This window comes from Salmo salar, chromosome ssa16, assembly GCF_905237065.1.
Source record: "Salmo salar chromosome ssa16, Ssal_v3.1, whole genome shotgun sequence".
NCBI lineage: Eukaryota > Metazoa > Chordata > Actinopteri > Salmoniformes > Salmonidae > Salmo > Salmo salar.
The window spans coordinates 73252045-73266885 of NC_059457.1; the positions used below are offsets into that span (position 1 = coordinate 73252045).

A 14841-nucleotide genomic window follows, 5' to 3' on the forward strand; every position below is an offset into this window, starting at 1 on the left:
TCGGGAAGTGTAGTTTGTAGTTCCATGACATTGATACCACAAACTATTAAGCTACAACCCCTCAAGGTTGACCTATCATACACGGTTCTTAATATGTTGACACGTGAAGTCAATCCCCATCCAGATCTACCTCGTTTCTGACTGGCCATTCAAAAAATGACTTCTGGTGATTGGCTCAAACGCGCGTCACTTTCCCACAGTCCCCACCCACCCTTATACGTCAGTCAGACAACAATGGCGGCCTTCGCTGTAGCACGGAGCAGCTGCGGTCTCCTTTCCGGACTAAAAGCTTCTTTTAAAACATTCGGGCAGGTAAAACATGGCGTGGCTTCGGCAGCCGTAGCCCAGTCCCAGCTGCAGCAGCAGGCGCGGCGGTGGTATTCCGTTAGTCATCTCTCCGTTCAGGAGAGGATAGACAGAAAGAGGAATGCAGCGCTGATCGGAGGAGGTCAGAAGAGAATTGACGCGCAACACAAAAGGGTAAATAATCTGAGCATGCGCAAGTGTCTGTCAGTTTGGTGTATTTATCTGTTTGCCTGTCGGTCGGTCCGTATAACGTTTTGTCTGTGTAATGATCTTCTCCACAGGGGAAGCTGACAGCCAGAGAGAGAGTTGAGCTCCTGTTGGATAAAGACTCGTTTGTAGAGTATGACATGTTTGTGGAACATCGCTGCTCTGACTTCGGCATGGAAGAGGACCACAACAAGGTAACACTTCACAATAGAGGTTCCTACATTTTATCCAGCCTATGGACACAATGGAATAAACTGAATCATTTTTTAAAATGTTGATTCAGTCATCAATATGGTTTCAGTTTCCCTCACCCTCTAGTTCGCAGGGGACAGTGTGGTGACTGGACAGGGGAGGATAAACGGAAGGCTGGTGTATGTCTTCAGTCAGGTACACACACACACACACACACACACACACACACACACACACACACACACACACACACACACACACATATATCAAAGTAGTTACCATTTATTTTCATAATAAATGTCTCTTGCTCTCTTTTAGGACTTCACAGTATTTGGAGGCAGTCTGTCTGGGGCTCACGCACAGAAGATCTGTAAGGTAGGAGGACGGGCTCACTCTCCAGGGCCTGGTGGCTCACACCACTCCTGCTTCTCATTCATTACTTCTAGTCACATCCCTTTATGTCTGTAGATCATGGACCAGGCCATGATGGTGGGTGCTCCAGTCATTGGTCTGAACGACTCTGGCGGAGCAAGGATCCAGGAGGGGGTGGAGTCACTGGCTGGATACGCCGACATCTTCCTGGTAAGGGGGCGGTGCTTGATTAGACTGGTTACTGGGATGAGGATGACAGCAAAGAAATGACATCGCTTCTAAATGTACTCGCTCTCTCCCGGTCTCTCGCTCTCTCCCGGTCTCTCGCTCTCTCCCGGTCTCACGCTCTCTCCCGGTCTCTCGCTCTCTCCCGGTCTCACGCTCTCTCCCGGTCTCTCTCCCGGTCCCTCTCTCGCTCTCTCCCGGTCTCTCGCTCTCTCCCGGTCTCACGCTCTCTCCCGGTCTCACGCTCTCTCCCGGTCTCTCTCCCGGTCCCTCTCTCTCTCTCTCCCGGTCTCTTTGTCTCTGTAGAGGAATGTGATGGCTTCAGGTGTGGTTCCTCAGATCTCTCTGATCATGGGTCCCTGTGCTGGAGGAGCTGTCTACTCTCCTGCGCTGACCGACTTCACCTTTATGGTCAAGGTAAGACACACACCCTTCCTGCATAGATGTACTGTACAATTAATACAACTACCATGGGTTATATCCAGATCTTTGATTGTGTGTGTATGTGTAGGACACCTCATACCTGTTCATCACAGGTCCTGACGTAGTGAAGTCTGTCACCAATGAAGATGTCACTCAGGAGGAGCTGGGAGGAGCTAAAACGCACACCGCCGTGTCAGGCGTCGCTCACCGTGCGTTTGAGAACGACATCGATGCTCTGCTCAACCTCCGAAACTTCTTCAACTTCCTTCCCCTTAGCAACCAGGACCCCGCCCCCATTACCGAGTGCCACGACCCCAGGTACCCAACCACAGAACTCCTCTAACAGACTAGCCAATCACAGAACTGCCCATGGCATTTGGGATTTTCCTAGATGTTTGATCTCATCCCTCTCCTCCTCCAGTGATAGACTGGTTCCTGGTCTGGACACCATCGTTCCCTTTGAGACCACTAAAGCCTACGACATGCTGGACATCATCCAGGGGGTACGACACACACACACACACACACACACACACACACACACACACACACACACACACACACACAGCCTGTTGTCTATTGATCTGTGGTTTTAACTTTAGATTGTGGACGAGAGGGAGTTCTTTGAGATCATGCCTAACTACGCTAAAAACATCGTAGTGGGATTCGCTCGCATGAACGGACGAACTGTTGGAATTGTAGGGAATCAACCTAAAGTGGCATCTGGTGAGTAGAAGAGTATGATGGATTAGTGATGATGATGGTAGTGGTGGTGGTGATGATGGTGGTTGTGATGACGACAATGACGGTGGTGATGTTGGTGGTGGTTATGACGGTGGTGGTGATGTTGACGGTAGTGATGACGATAATGGCTGGTGGTGGTGGTGGTTATGACGGTGGTGATGATGTTGACGGTGGTGGTGGTAATGTTTACGGTATTAGTGGTGGTGGTGGTAATGTTGGCGGTGGTGGTGGTGACGATAATGACGGTGGTGGTGGTAATGTTGACGGTGGTGGTAGTGGTGGTGATGACGATAATGACGGTGGTGGTAGTGGTGGTGATGACGATAATGACGGTGGTGGTAGTGGTGGTGATGACGATAATGACGGTGGTGGTGGTAATGTTGTCGGTGGTGGTGGCGGTGACGATAATGACGGTGGTGGTGGTAATGTTGACGTTGGTGGTGGTGGTGGTGATGACGGTGGTGGTGGTGATGGTGGTGGTAATGTTGACGTGATGATGGTGGTGGTAGTGACGGTGGTAGTGGTGGTGGTGATGACGGTGGTGATGGTGGTGGTAATGTTGACGGTGGTGATGACGGTGGTAGTGGTGGTAATGTTGACGGTGGTGATGACGGTGGTAGTGGTGGTGATGACGGTGGTAGTGGTGGTGATGATGGTGGTGGTGACGGTGGTGGTGGTAATGTTGACGGTGGTGATGACGGTGGTGGTGGTAATGTTGACGGTGGTGATGACGGTGGTAGTGGTGGTGGTGATGACAGTGGTGGTGGTGACGGTGGTAGTAGTGGTGGTGGTAGTGATGCTGGTGATACCTCTCCTGTGTGTGTGTGTGTGCAGGTTGTCTGGACATTAACTCATCAGTGAAAGGAGCTCGCTTCGTTCGTTTCTGCGACGCTTTCAACATCCCCATCCTCACCTTCGTGGACGTGCCCGGCTTCCTGCCAGGTAGTGCGCAAGTCTGGCTTTCCTCATGAATAATTGGCACGTCAAAAAGTAGATGTCTCGCTTGACAGCTTTCACATTAATTGTGAAACCGCCGTACTGTGATCAACTCATTTTTAATCAAAACAAGTTCGATTCTTTTCAAACCAGAGGATTCCACCTTCCTCGCCGTTTCTCTCAGGGACGTCTCAGGAGTATGGCGGTATCATCCGACACGGGGCCAAGCTACTGTTTGCCTTTGCTGAGGCCACCGTCCCCAAGATCACCATCATCACTAGGAAGGCCTACGGAGGAGCGTACGACGTCATGAGCTCCAAGCACCTGAGAGGAGATGTGAACTACGCCTGGCCTTCTGCAGAGGTGGCTGTGATGGGAGCCAAGGTAACACAACACACACACCTACACAACACCAAGGTAACACAACACACACCTTCTACACAACGCCAAGGTAACACAACACACACACCTACACAACACCAAGGTAACACAACACACACACCTTCTACACAACACCAAGGTAACACAACACACACCTTCTACACAACACCAAGGTAACACAACACACACACCTCTACACAACACCAAGGTAACACAACACACACACCTTCTACACAACACCAAGGTAACACAACACACACACCTTCTACACAACACCAAGGTAACACAACACACACACCTTCTACACAACACCAAGGTAACACAACACACACACCTTCTACACAACACCAAGGTAACACAACACACACACCTTCTACACAACACCAAGGTAACACAACACACACACCTTCTACACAACACCAAGGTAACACAACACACACCTTCTACACAACACCAAGGTAACACAACACACACACCTTCTACACAACACCAAGGTAACACAACACACACACCTTCTACACAACACCAAGGTAACACAACACACACCTTCTACACAACGCCAAGGTAACACAACACACACCTTCTACACAACACCAAGGTAACACAACACACACACCTTCTACACAACACCAAGGTAACACAACACACACACCTTCTACACAACACCAAGGTAACACAACACACACACCTTCTACACAACACCAAGGTAACACAACACACACACCTTCTACACAACACCAAGGTAACACAACACACACCTTCTACACAACACCAAGGTAACACAACACACACACCTTCTACACAACACCAAGGTAACACAACACACACACCTTCTACACAACACCAAGGTAACACAACACACACACCTTCTACACAACACCAAGGTAACACAACACACACCTTCTACACAACGCCAAGGTAACACAACACACACACCTTCTACACAACACCAAGGTAACACAACACACACACCTTCTACACAACACCAAGGTAACACAACACACACACCTTCTACACAACACCAAGGTAACACAACACACACACCTTCTACACAACACCAAGGTAACACAACACACACACCTTCTACACAACACCAAGGTAACACAACACACACACCTTCTACACAACACCAAGGTAACACAACACACACACCTACACAACACCAAGGTAACACAACACACACACCTTCTACACAACACCAAGGTAACACAACACACACCTTCTACACAACACCAAGGTAACACAACACACACACCTTCTACACAACACCAAGGTAACACAACACACACACCTTCTACACAACACCAAGGTAACACAACACACACACCTTCTACACAACACCAAGGTAACACAACACACACACCTTCTACACAACACCAAGGTAACACAACACACACACCTTCTACACAACACCAAGGTAACACAACACACACACCTTCTACACAACACCAAGGTAACACAACACACACACCTTCTACACAACACCAAGGTAACACAACACACACACCTTCTACACAACACCAAGGTAACACAACACACACACCTTCTACACAACACCAAGGTAACACAACACACACACCTTCTACACAACACCAAGGTAACACAACACACACACCTTCTACACAACACCAAGGTAACACAACACACACCTTCTACACAACACCAAGGTAACACAACACACACACCTTCTACACAACACCAAGGTAACACAACACACACACCTTCTACACAACACCAAGGTAACACAACACACACCTTCTACACAACACCAAGGTAACACAACACACACACCTTCTACACAACACCAAGGTAACACAACACACACACCTTCTACACAACACCAAGGTAACACAACACACACACCTTCTACACAACACCAAGGTAACACAACACACACACCTTCTACACAACACCAAGGTAACACAACACACACACCTTCTACACAACGCCAAGGTAACACAACACACACACCTTCTACACAACACCAAGGTAACACAACACACACACCTTCTACACAACACCAAGGTAACACAACACACACACCTTCTACACAACACCAAGGTAACACAACACACACACCTTCTACACAACACCAAGGTAACACAACACACACACCTTCTACACAACACCAAGGTAACACAACACACACACTTCTACACAACACCAAGGTAACAACAACACACACCTTCTACACAACACCAAGGTAACACAACACACACACCTTCTACACAACACCAAGGTAACACAACACACACACCTTCTACACAACACCAAGGTAACACAACACACACACCTTCTACACAACACCAAGGTAACACAACACACACACCTTCTACACAACACCAAGGTAACACAACACACACACCTTCTACACAACGCCAAGGTAACACAACACACACACCTTCTACACAACGCCAAGGTAACACAACACACACACCTTCTACACAACACCAAGGTAACACAACACACACACCTTCTACACAACACCAAGGTAACACAACACACACACCTTCTACACAACACCAAGGTAACACAACACACACACCTTCTACACAACACCAAGGTAACACAACACACACACCTTCTACACAACACCAAGGTAACACAACACACACACCTTCTACACAACACCAAGGTAACACAACACACACACCTTCTACACAACACCAAGGTAACACAACACACACACCTTCTACACAACACCAAGGTAACACAACACACACACCTTCTACACAACACCAAGGTAACACAACACACACACCTTCTACACAACACCAAGGTAACACAACACACACACCTTCTACACAACACCAAGGTAACACAACACACACACCTTCTACACAACACCAAGGTAACACAACACACACACCTTCTACACAACACCAAGGTAACACAACACACACACCTTCTACACAACACCAAGGTAACACAACACACACACCTTCTACACAACACCAAGGTAACACAACACACACACCTTCTACACAACACCAAGGTAACACAACACACACACCTTCTACACAACACCAAGGTAACACAACACACACACCTTCTACACAACACCAAGGTAACACAACACACACACCTTCTACACAACACCAAGGTAACACAACACACACCTTCTACACAACACCAAGGTAACACAACACACACACCTACACAACACCAAGGTAACACAACACACACACCTTCTACACAACACCAAGGTAACAAAACACACACCTTCTACACAACACCAAGGTAACACAACACACACACCTTCTACACAACACCAAGGTAACACAACACACACCTTCTACACAACACCAAGGTAACACAACACACACACCTTCTACACAACACCAAGGTAACACAACACACACACCTTCTACACAACACCAAGGTAACACAACACACACACCTTCTACACAACACCAAGGTAACACAACACACACACCTTCTACACAACACCAAGGTAACACAACACACACACCTTCTACACAACACCAAGGTAACACAACACACACACCTTCTACACAACACCAAGGTAACACAACACACACCTTCTACACAACACCAAGGTAACACAACACACACACCTTCTACACAACACCAAGGTAACACAACACACACACCTTCTACACAACACCAAGGTAACACAACACACACACCTTCTACACAACACCAAGGTAACACAACACACACACCTTCTACACAACACCAAGGTAACACAACACACACACCTTCTACACAACGCCAAGGTAACACAACACACACACCTTCTACACAACACCAAGGTAACACAACACACACACCTTCTACACAACACCAAGGTAACACAACACACACACCTTCTACACAACACCAAGGTAACACAACACACACACCTTCTACACAACACCAAGGTAACACAACACACACACCTTCTACACAACACCAAGGTAACACAACACACACACCTTCTACACAACACCAAGGTAACACAACACACACACCTTCTACACAACACCAAGGTAACACAACACACACACCTTCTACACAACACCAAGGTAACACAACACACACACCTTCTACACAACACCAAGGTAACACAACACACACACCTTCTACACAACACCAAGGTAACACAACACACACACCTTCTACACAACACCAAGGTAACACAACACACACACCTTCTACACAACACCAAGGTAACACAACACACACACCTTCTACACAACACCAAGGTAACACAACACACACACCTTCTACACAACACCAAGGTAACACAACACACACACCTTCTACACAACACCAAGGTAACACAACACACACACCTCTACACAACACCAAGGTAACACAACACACACACCTTCTACACAACACCAAGGTAACACAACACACACACCTTCTACACAACACCAAGGTAACACAACACACACACCTTCTACACAACACCAAGGTAACACAAACACACACCTTCTACACAACACCAAGGTAACACAACACACACACCTCTACACAACACCAAGGTAACACAACACACACACCTTCTACACAACACCAAGGTAACACAACACACACACCTTCTACACAACACCAAGGTAACACAAACACACACCTTCTACACAACGCCAAGGTAACACAACACACACACCTTCTACACAACACCAAGGTAACACAACACACACACCTTCTACACAACACCAAGGTAACACAACACACACACCTACACAACACCAAGGTAACACAACACACACACCTTCTACACAACACCAAGGTAACACAACACACACACCTTCTACACAACACCAAGGTAACACAACACACACACCTTCTACACAACACCAAGGTCACACAGCACCTATACTTCTAGCCATGGCAACATTCACAATGTCAAAATGGGGGGGGGGAAAGGTCAGTGCTCACTTTAAAACATTCCCAATATATGTCTGCCTCTAACATGTTGTTCCCAGGGTGCTGTACAGATCATCTTCAGAGGGAAATCCAACCAGGCAGAGCAGGAGGCTGAATACGTAGAGAAGTTCGCCAACCCTTTCCCTGCTGCTGTCAGAGGTACACACACACACACACACCATCCGTTCCAACAAACCTGACACCCACTCCCCCATCGTAACCGTGTGTGTTTCAGGGTTCGTGGATGACATCATCGTGCCGTCGACCACCCGGAAGAGGATCTGTAGGGACCTGGAGGTTCTGGCCTCCAAGAAACAGACCAACCCCTGGAAGAAACACGCCAACATCCCACTCTAACACACAAACACCTTCGACCAACCGGTCTCGAATTTCACCTATAGCTTAGAGCAGGGCTCTCCAACCCTGTTCCTGGAGAGATACCATCTTGTAGGTTTATACTGCAACCCTGTTCCTGGAGAGATGTATCCTCCTGTAGGTTTATACTCCAACCCTGTTCCTGGAGAGATACCCTCCTTGTGATTCTGGAGATCCCTGTAGGTTTTAACTCCAACCCTGTTCCTGGAGAGATACCATCCTGTAGGTTTTAACTCCAACCCTGTTCCTGGAGAGATACCGTCCTGTAGGTTTTAACTCCAACCCTGTTCCTGGAGAGATACCATCCTGTAGGTTTTCGCTCAAACCCCAATCTAGCGCACATGAACAGGGTTGGAGAGCCCTGGATTAGATCCACTTATCTGTCCCTAACCCTGTGGGACTTGTTTAGAAGAATCAGCATTTTTCTATCTGGTTAAATTAACACACCTGCCGTGAATCCAGACTAGTTTGTTAAATAAAATCATTGAAATTGTAAAGATGTCTGTCTTTGTGTGAGACAGAATTTTATATCCCAAAGACAGTTTGAACGTGTGTGTGTGTAATGTAAACGTAACTGCCAAAAGTAAAATGAGAACTTTCAAATTCCTTATATTAAGCGAACTAGACAGCACCCATTATTTTTACCATATACGGAGAGCCAGAGGCACACCGACTGACAATAACAAATGAAGCATGTGTTTAGTGAGTCCACCAGATCAGAGGCAGTAGGGATGATCTCTTGATATGTTAGAGAATTGGACCATTTCCTGTCTTGCTAAGCATCGGAAATGTGAGTACTTTGGGTGTCAGGGAAAATGTATGGAGAAAAAATTACATTATTTTCTTTAGGAATGTAGTGAAGTAAAAGTGATAAATATAAAGAGTAAAGTACAGATACTGTTGGGGCTCAGTCTCCATAGTTCTCCCCCTCTGGAGTCAAATGGACAGCTTGTCTTGGAAGGAAGTCTTATTTTTATATATATACACAGTGCATTCGGAAAGTATTCCACATTTTATGTTGCAGCCTTATTGGTGCTCTAAAGAGAAGTCCTTCAACCTCATGGCTTGGTGTTTGCTCTGACATGCAGTCAAACTGTGGGACCTTATATAGACAGGTGTGTGCCTTTCCAAATCATCTCCAATCAAGTTGTAATAAAAGCTCAAGGATGATAGATGGAAACAGAATGCACCAGAGCTCAATTTATAGTCTCATAACAAAGAGTGAATATTTATCAGTTGAATTTTTTAATAGATGTCAACCTGTTTTCACTTTGTCATTATGGGGTAGTGTGTGTCAATTGATAAGGGAAACATTTAATAAGGCTGTAACGTGAAAAAAGTCAAGGGGTCTGAACACTTTCCGAAGGCACCGTATGGAATCTATTCTTAGAACCGGTCCAATACAGCAAAACACACAATCCAGAATTAGATTACAGATTTTATTTATTTAAAAAAGATAAGATCAAGTTCACATGAAGAAAAAAAAAACAGTATTTTAGAAGGTTAAAGGGCAGGTGATGCCATCGCTACAGAAAGAACCAATCATCTCTGATATTTACAGAAGGGCAGCTTAACCAGCCAGTAGAAGAACAAGAGGGGTGGGTCAAAGTGATAAGCCAACCATTCAACTGTTATGTGTAACTACAGCCACATAAGACTAGAGGGGCATTCTCTGCTGGTCTCCACCTTCATATGCACTGATCTGAAAAGAGAGGACAGGTGCAATGAATATGGTAGAAGGCTACTGGATATTAGCGGTTACCTGTCCAGGTCTTCCTCATCAGTGCAGATGAAGAGGAAGTCACTTTAGACTATTGAGCCTGCACGACATCTACGGTCGCACTGGACACACCCTTATATGGCGCTTAACAGGCTGGGTATCCATGGCAACAGCCTGAGCAGTAGGGACTAAGCATTTAGGCAACCGTTTGGCAACAAACAAGATACTTTTTCAGAAAGATAACTGTACAAACAAATAATCGGACAAAACAAATTTAAAAACTCACTTCATTTAAAACTTTGTACTAAAGCTACTGAAATTCAAAATATATTTATTTTTAAAAAGCCGCGATTCCACCGTCGGTGTGTCTGTCTGAAGCTCTGAGGGGGAGGGGCTTGGGATTTGGCTATGACATCACAGCCTCTTGTATGGCCAATGAGAACTCTTCTAGTTCTGGTCCCATTGGTTGCTGTTTGGTGCATTTGCCAATAAAACCAAATACAGGACATTCTCAACACTATCGAAAGGGAAGAGAGAGTAGAGACGAGACAGGAGTGAGAGACTAAAGATTTATCACATTTAATATCAAGTTCCATCTGGGGGGGTCTATACATGACGTCGGGAGTGAAACAAAACCACCATACAACTGTGGCATGGGGGACTGTATAGCCGGGCGCACAGGGCCATGAGTACCACAGAGCTAGCGGAGAGATTAGCCAGAACGCTAACAATAACAGGAAGTTAAAACAAGTCAGTGGGAACAAACAGGAAGGGCCGAAAGTTTACAATATTTTTTTAAGAAATGTGGAACAATGTTTTGTACGATATTTTGTCCGGTTTGTAGCCAACACACCCACACATCCACTGAACGATAAAAGATCTTCTCTATGTACGATAGATACTCTGTACGATATTTTGTCCGAAATTCTCAGGGTTGAATGGGATCCTTCGGCCGGCCAGTGAGTGGATCCCTGGAGCTTCAGGGTAGATCCCAACAGATCCACTCCACACACACACAAGGCCGTCAACTGGCTGATCAGAGTTCGTCTGGGTGTTCAAGTGTCTGATGTTTGATTGACAGCTCATCCTGTGGAAGGCCCCTCCCCCCTCCAGGAAGGACTGGGAACACTGGATCAGAACATGGGCATGGTGAAACCCTGGGATAACGGACAAAAGAGATGCTGTTAAATGACATCATCACGGATCATGTTTTAGATATCTTAGGGTCACACTGGTTTACCACTGCAAGGCTGAGTGTGTGTTTGATTTCCTTACCGACTCGTCCTCGATCATGGCTGCTGAGTCGAAGAAGTCTGGTCTGAGCTCCGCTCTCTCACGCCTGTTCCTGGAGGGAGGCTGGAACGACAGAACGCGAGAATCAACGAATGGTGCGATATAGACTGGCCGAATTACACAACAGAATTGACGATCCAAACGACAGAATCAAACAGGAAGTGACGTCACTGACCAGGTCGATGACCATGGTGTCTTCGAACTCCTCGTTCATGTCCTCCAGTTGACCTCGCGATGACATCATGACGTCCTCAAAGATTGGCTCCGCGTCATCCTCCATCAGACCACGACTAGAGAGAGAGAGGTGGGGGGGTCAGTACACACACACACACACACACACACACACACACACACACACACACACACGTACACAGTTTGTCTGACAGTCTGGTTGCGAGCCTTCATGTAGTTCATGGCTGTTCTATCCTTCCTGCTGTCCTCCATCTTCTGTTGGCCTAGCCAAGACATCTGCATCTGGGGACTGCAGAGGAGAGCGTTACACACACAGACAGTGCACGTGCGTACACACACACACACACACACACACACACACGCTTACTTGTGTACATAGTCGTTCTCGGAGCCAGGTTCAGAGTCGTGGTCAGGTAGGTGTGTGTCCGCTGCCTGCCGTGGGTTTTCTCTGAGGACGGTGGAGGTGAGCTGAGGGGTGGTTAGCGCCCCCGGTGTCTGGAGGCTGTCATTACCACGCAGCCAGGAGGCCTCCACACTACTCTCCTCTAGAGGGCCGACAGACAGAGAGACGGATAAAAACACACTGTTTAGCAACATCTGTAGGTACATGTATTTATACAGAGAGAGTACAAAACATTAGGAACACCTGCTCTTTCCATGACAGACTGACTAGGTGAAAACTATGATCCCTTATTGATGTCACTTATTAAATCCACTTCAAATCAGTGTAGATGAAGGGGAGGAGACAGGTTAAAGAAGGATTTTTAAGCATTTTGTGTATACGTGCCATTCAGAGGGTGAATGGGCAAGACAAAAGACAGAAGTGCCTTTTAACGGGGTAGTAGGTGGCAGGCTTCAGTGTATCAAGAACTGCAACGCTGCTGTGTTTTTACACAGTTTCCTGTGTGTATCAAGAAGGGTCCACCAACCAAAGGACATCCAGCCAACTTGACAACTGTGGGAAGTATTGGAGTCAACATGGGTCAGCATCCCTGTGGAACGCTTTCCACACCTTGTAGAGTCCATGTCCTGACGAACTGAAGCAAGTCAATATTAGGAAGGTGTTCCTAATGTTTTGTACACTCAGTGTGTGTCTCTGTGTGTGTGTGTGAGATGGACCCACCCTCGATGCGTTTACTCTTGTGTATTGGCGTCCGTCCCTTCTTGCTGCGGATGGAGCTGGTCTTGCTGCTGGCGCCTGATGTTACTGACATCCTGTCCCCATCCTCTCCTCCTGTTAGCAGACTGTTCCGGTAGGAGATTAAGGGCAGCCACACGTCCTCACGACGCTCCGACATCGACTCTGACATGAACTTCTCCAGATACGAGTGACTGGCGGGAGGAGAGAGACGGGTTACACACACATAAACACACAGAAAGTGGCTACACACACACACACACACACACACACACACACAGGGCAGGTACTTACACAGTCTTCTTGTCCTGTCGCAGCAGCTTGGAGGAGAACTCAGACAGGACCTCTAGGAAGGCCAGGTTAGGAGGAGGGAACTCTGCACCATGGGGGTTCTGGTACTTAAAGGCAAACTCTATACCATCCCTGTGGAGGGGGGAGGGGGGAGAGACGAGGGGGAGACAGATGAGAGGAAGAGTGGGACGAGGGGGGAGAGAGGAAGAGAGGAAGAGTGGGACGAGGGGGGAGAGAGGAAGAGAGGAAGAGTGGGACGAGGGGGAGAGAGGAAGAGTGGGACGAGGGGGGGAGAGAGGTGAGAGGAAGAGTGGGACGAGGGGGGGAGAGAGGTGAGAGGAAGAGTGGGACGAGGGGGGAGAGAGGTGAGAGGAAGAGTGGGACGAGGGGGGGAGAGAGGTGAGAGGAAGAGTGGGACGAGGGGGAGAGAGGTGAGAGGAAGAGTGGGACGAGGGGGGAGAGAGGTGAGAGGAAGAGTGGGACGAGGGGGGAGAGAGGTGAGAGGAAGAGTGGGACGAGGGGGGAGAGAGGTGAGAGGAAGAGTGGGACGAGGGGGGAGAGAGGTGAGAGGAAGAGTGGGACGAGGGGGGAGAGAGGTGAGAGGAAGAGTGGGACGAGGGGGGAGAGAGGTGAGAGGAAGAGTGGGACGAGGGGGGAGAGAGGTGAGAGGAAGAGTGGGACGAGGGGGGAGAGAGGAAGAGAGAATCAGCTCGGAGGAGCAATTGTAACAAGGCTCAGATGACGACACTGGGTCAATTCTTGGAGGTTAAAGAATAAAACCAGAGAAAACAATGAGTTGATCAGCTTTCTAACAATCTGTGTGTTGGGTCTGTGTGCGCGTGCTGGGTCTGTGTGCGTGTGTTGGGTCTGTGTGCGCGTGTTGGGTCTGTGTGCGTGTGCTGGGTCTGTGTGCGTGTGTTGGGTCTGTGTGCGCGTGTTGGGTCTGTGTGCGCGTGTTGGGTCTGTGTGCGCGTGTTGGGTCTGTGTGCGCGTGTTGGGTCTGTGTGCGCGTGTTGGGTCTGTGTGTGTGTTGGGTCTGTGTGTGTTGGGTCTGTGTGTGTGCTGGGTCTGTGTGTGTGCTGGGTCTGTGTGTGTGCTGGGTCTGTGTGTGTGCTGGGTCTGTGTGTGTGCTGGGTCTGTGTGTGTGCTGGGTCTGTGTGTGTGTGTG

The 14841-nt window shown here is 47.8% G+C and overlaps 2 protein-coding genes across 2 annotated transcripts in view; one reads left to right on the top strand and one right to left on the bottom strand.

Moving 5' to 3' along the window:
* The first annotated feature begins 203 nt into the window (after positions 1–203).
* Positions 204–9193, top strand: LOC106574468 (propionyl-CoA carboxylase beta chain, mitochondrial). The gene is made up of 13 exons (XM_014150366.2): positions 204–480; positions 588–707; positions 832–900; positions 1024–1080; positions 1174–1287; positions 1609–1719; positions 1814–2043; positions 2147–2228; positions 2328–2451; positions 3304–3411; positions 3590–3789; positions 8724–8823; positions 8900–9193. Exons 1-13 carry the CDS (start codon positions 235–237, stop codon positions 9019–9021), a joined length of 1683 nt encoding a protein of 560 aa, XP_014005841.1. The 5' UTR covers positions 204–234; the 3' UTR covers positions 9022–9193.
* A 1271-nt stretch (positions 9194–10464) lies between these two features.
* Positions 10465–14841, bottom strand: part of LOC106574467 (cohesin subunit SA-1) — a 52080-nt gene continuing 47703 nt past the window's right edge. Inside the window, exons 20-26 of the mRNA XM_045697731.1 lie at positions 13677–13805; positions 13368–13576; positions 12612–12789; positions 12423–12533; positions 12228–12342; positions 12035–12115; positions 10465–11916 (exon numbers count right to left, since the gene is read on the bottom strand). Of these exons, the coding sequence (XP_045553687.1) occupies positions 11893–11916; positions 12035–12115; positions 12228–12342; positions 12423–12533; positions 12612–12789; positions 13368–13576; positions 13677–13805 (847 nt within the window). The 3' untranslated portion in view covers positions 10465–11892. The remainder of the gene's footprint in view (positions 11917–12034; positions 12116–12227; positions 12343–12422; positions 12534–12611; positions 12790–13367; positions 13577–13676; positions 13806–14841) is intronic.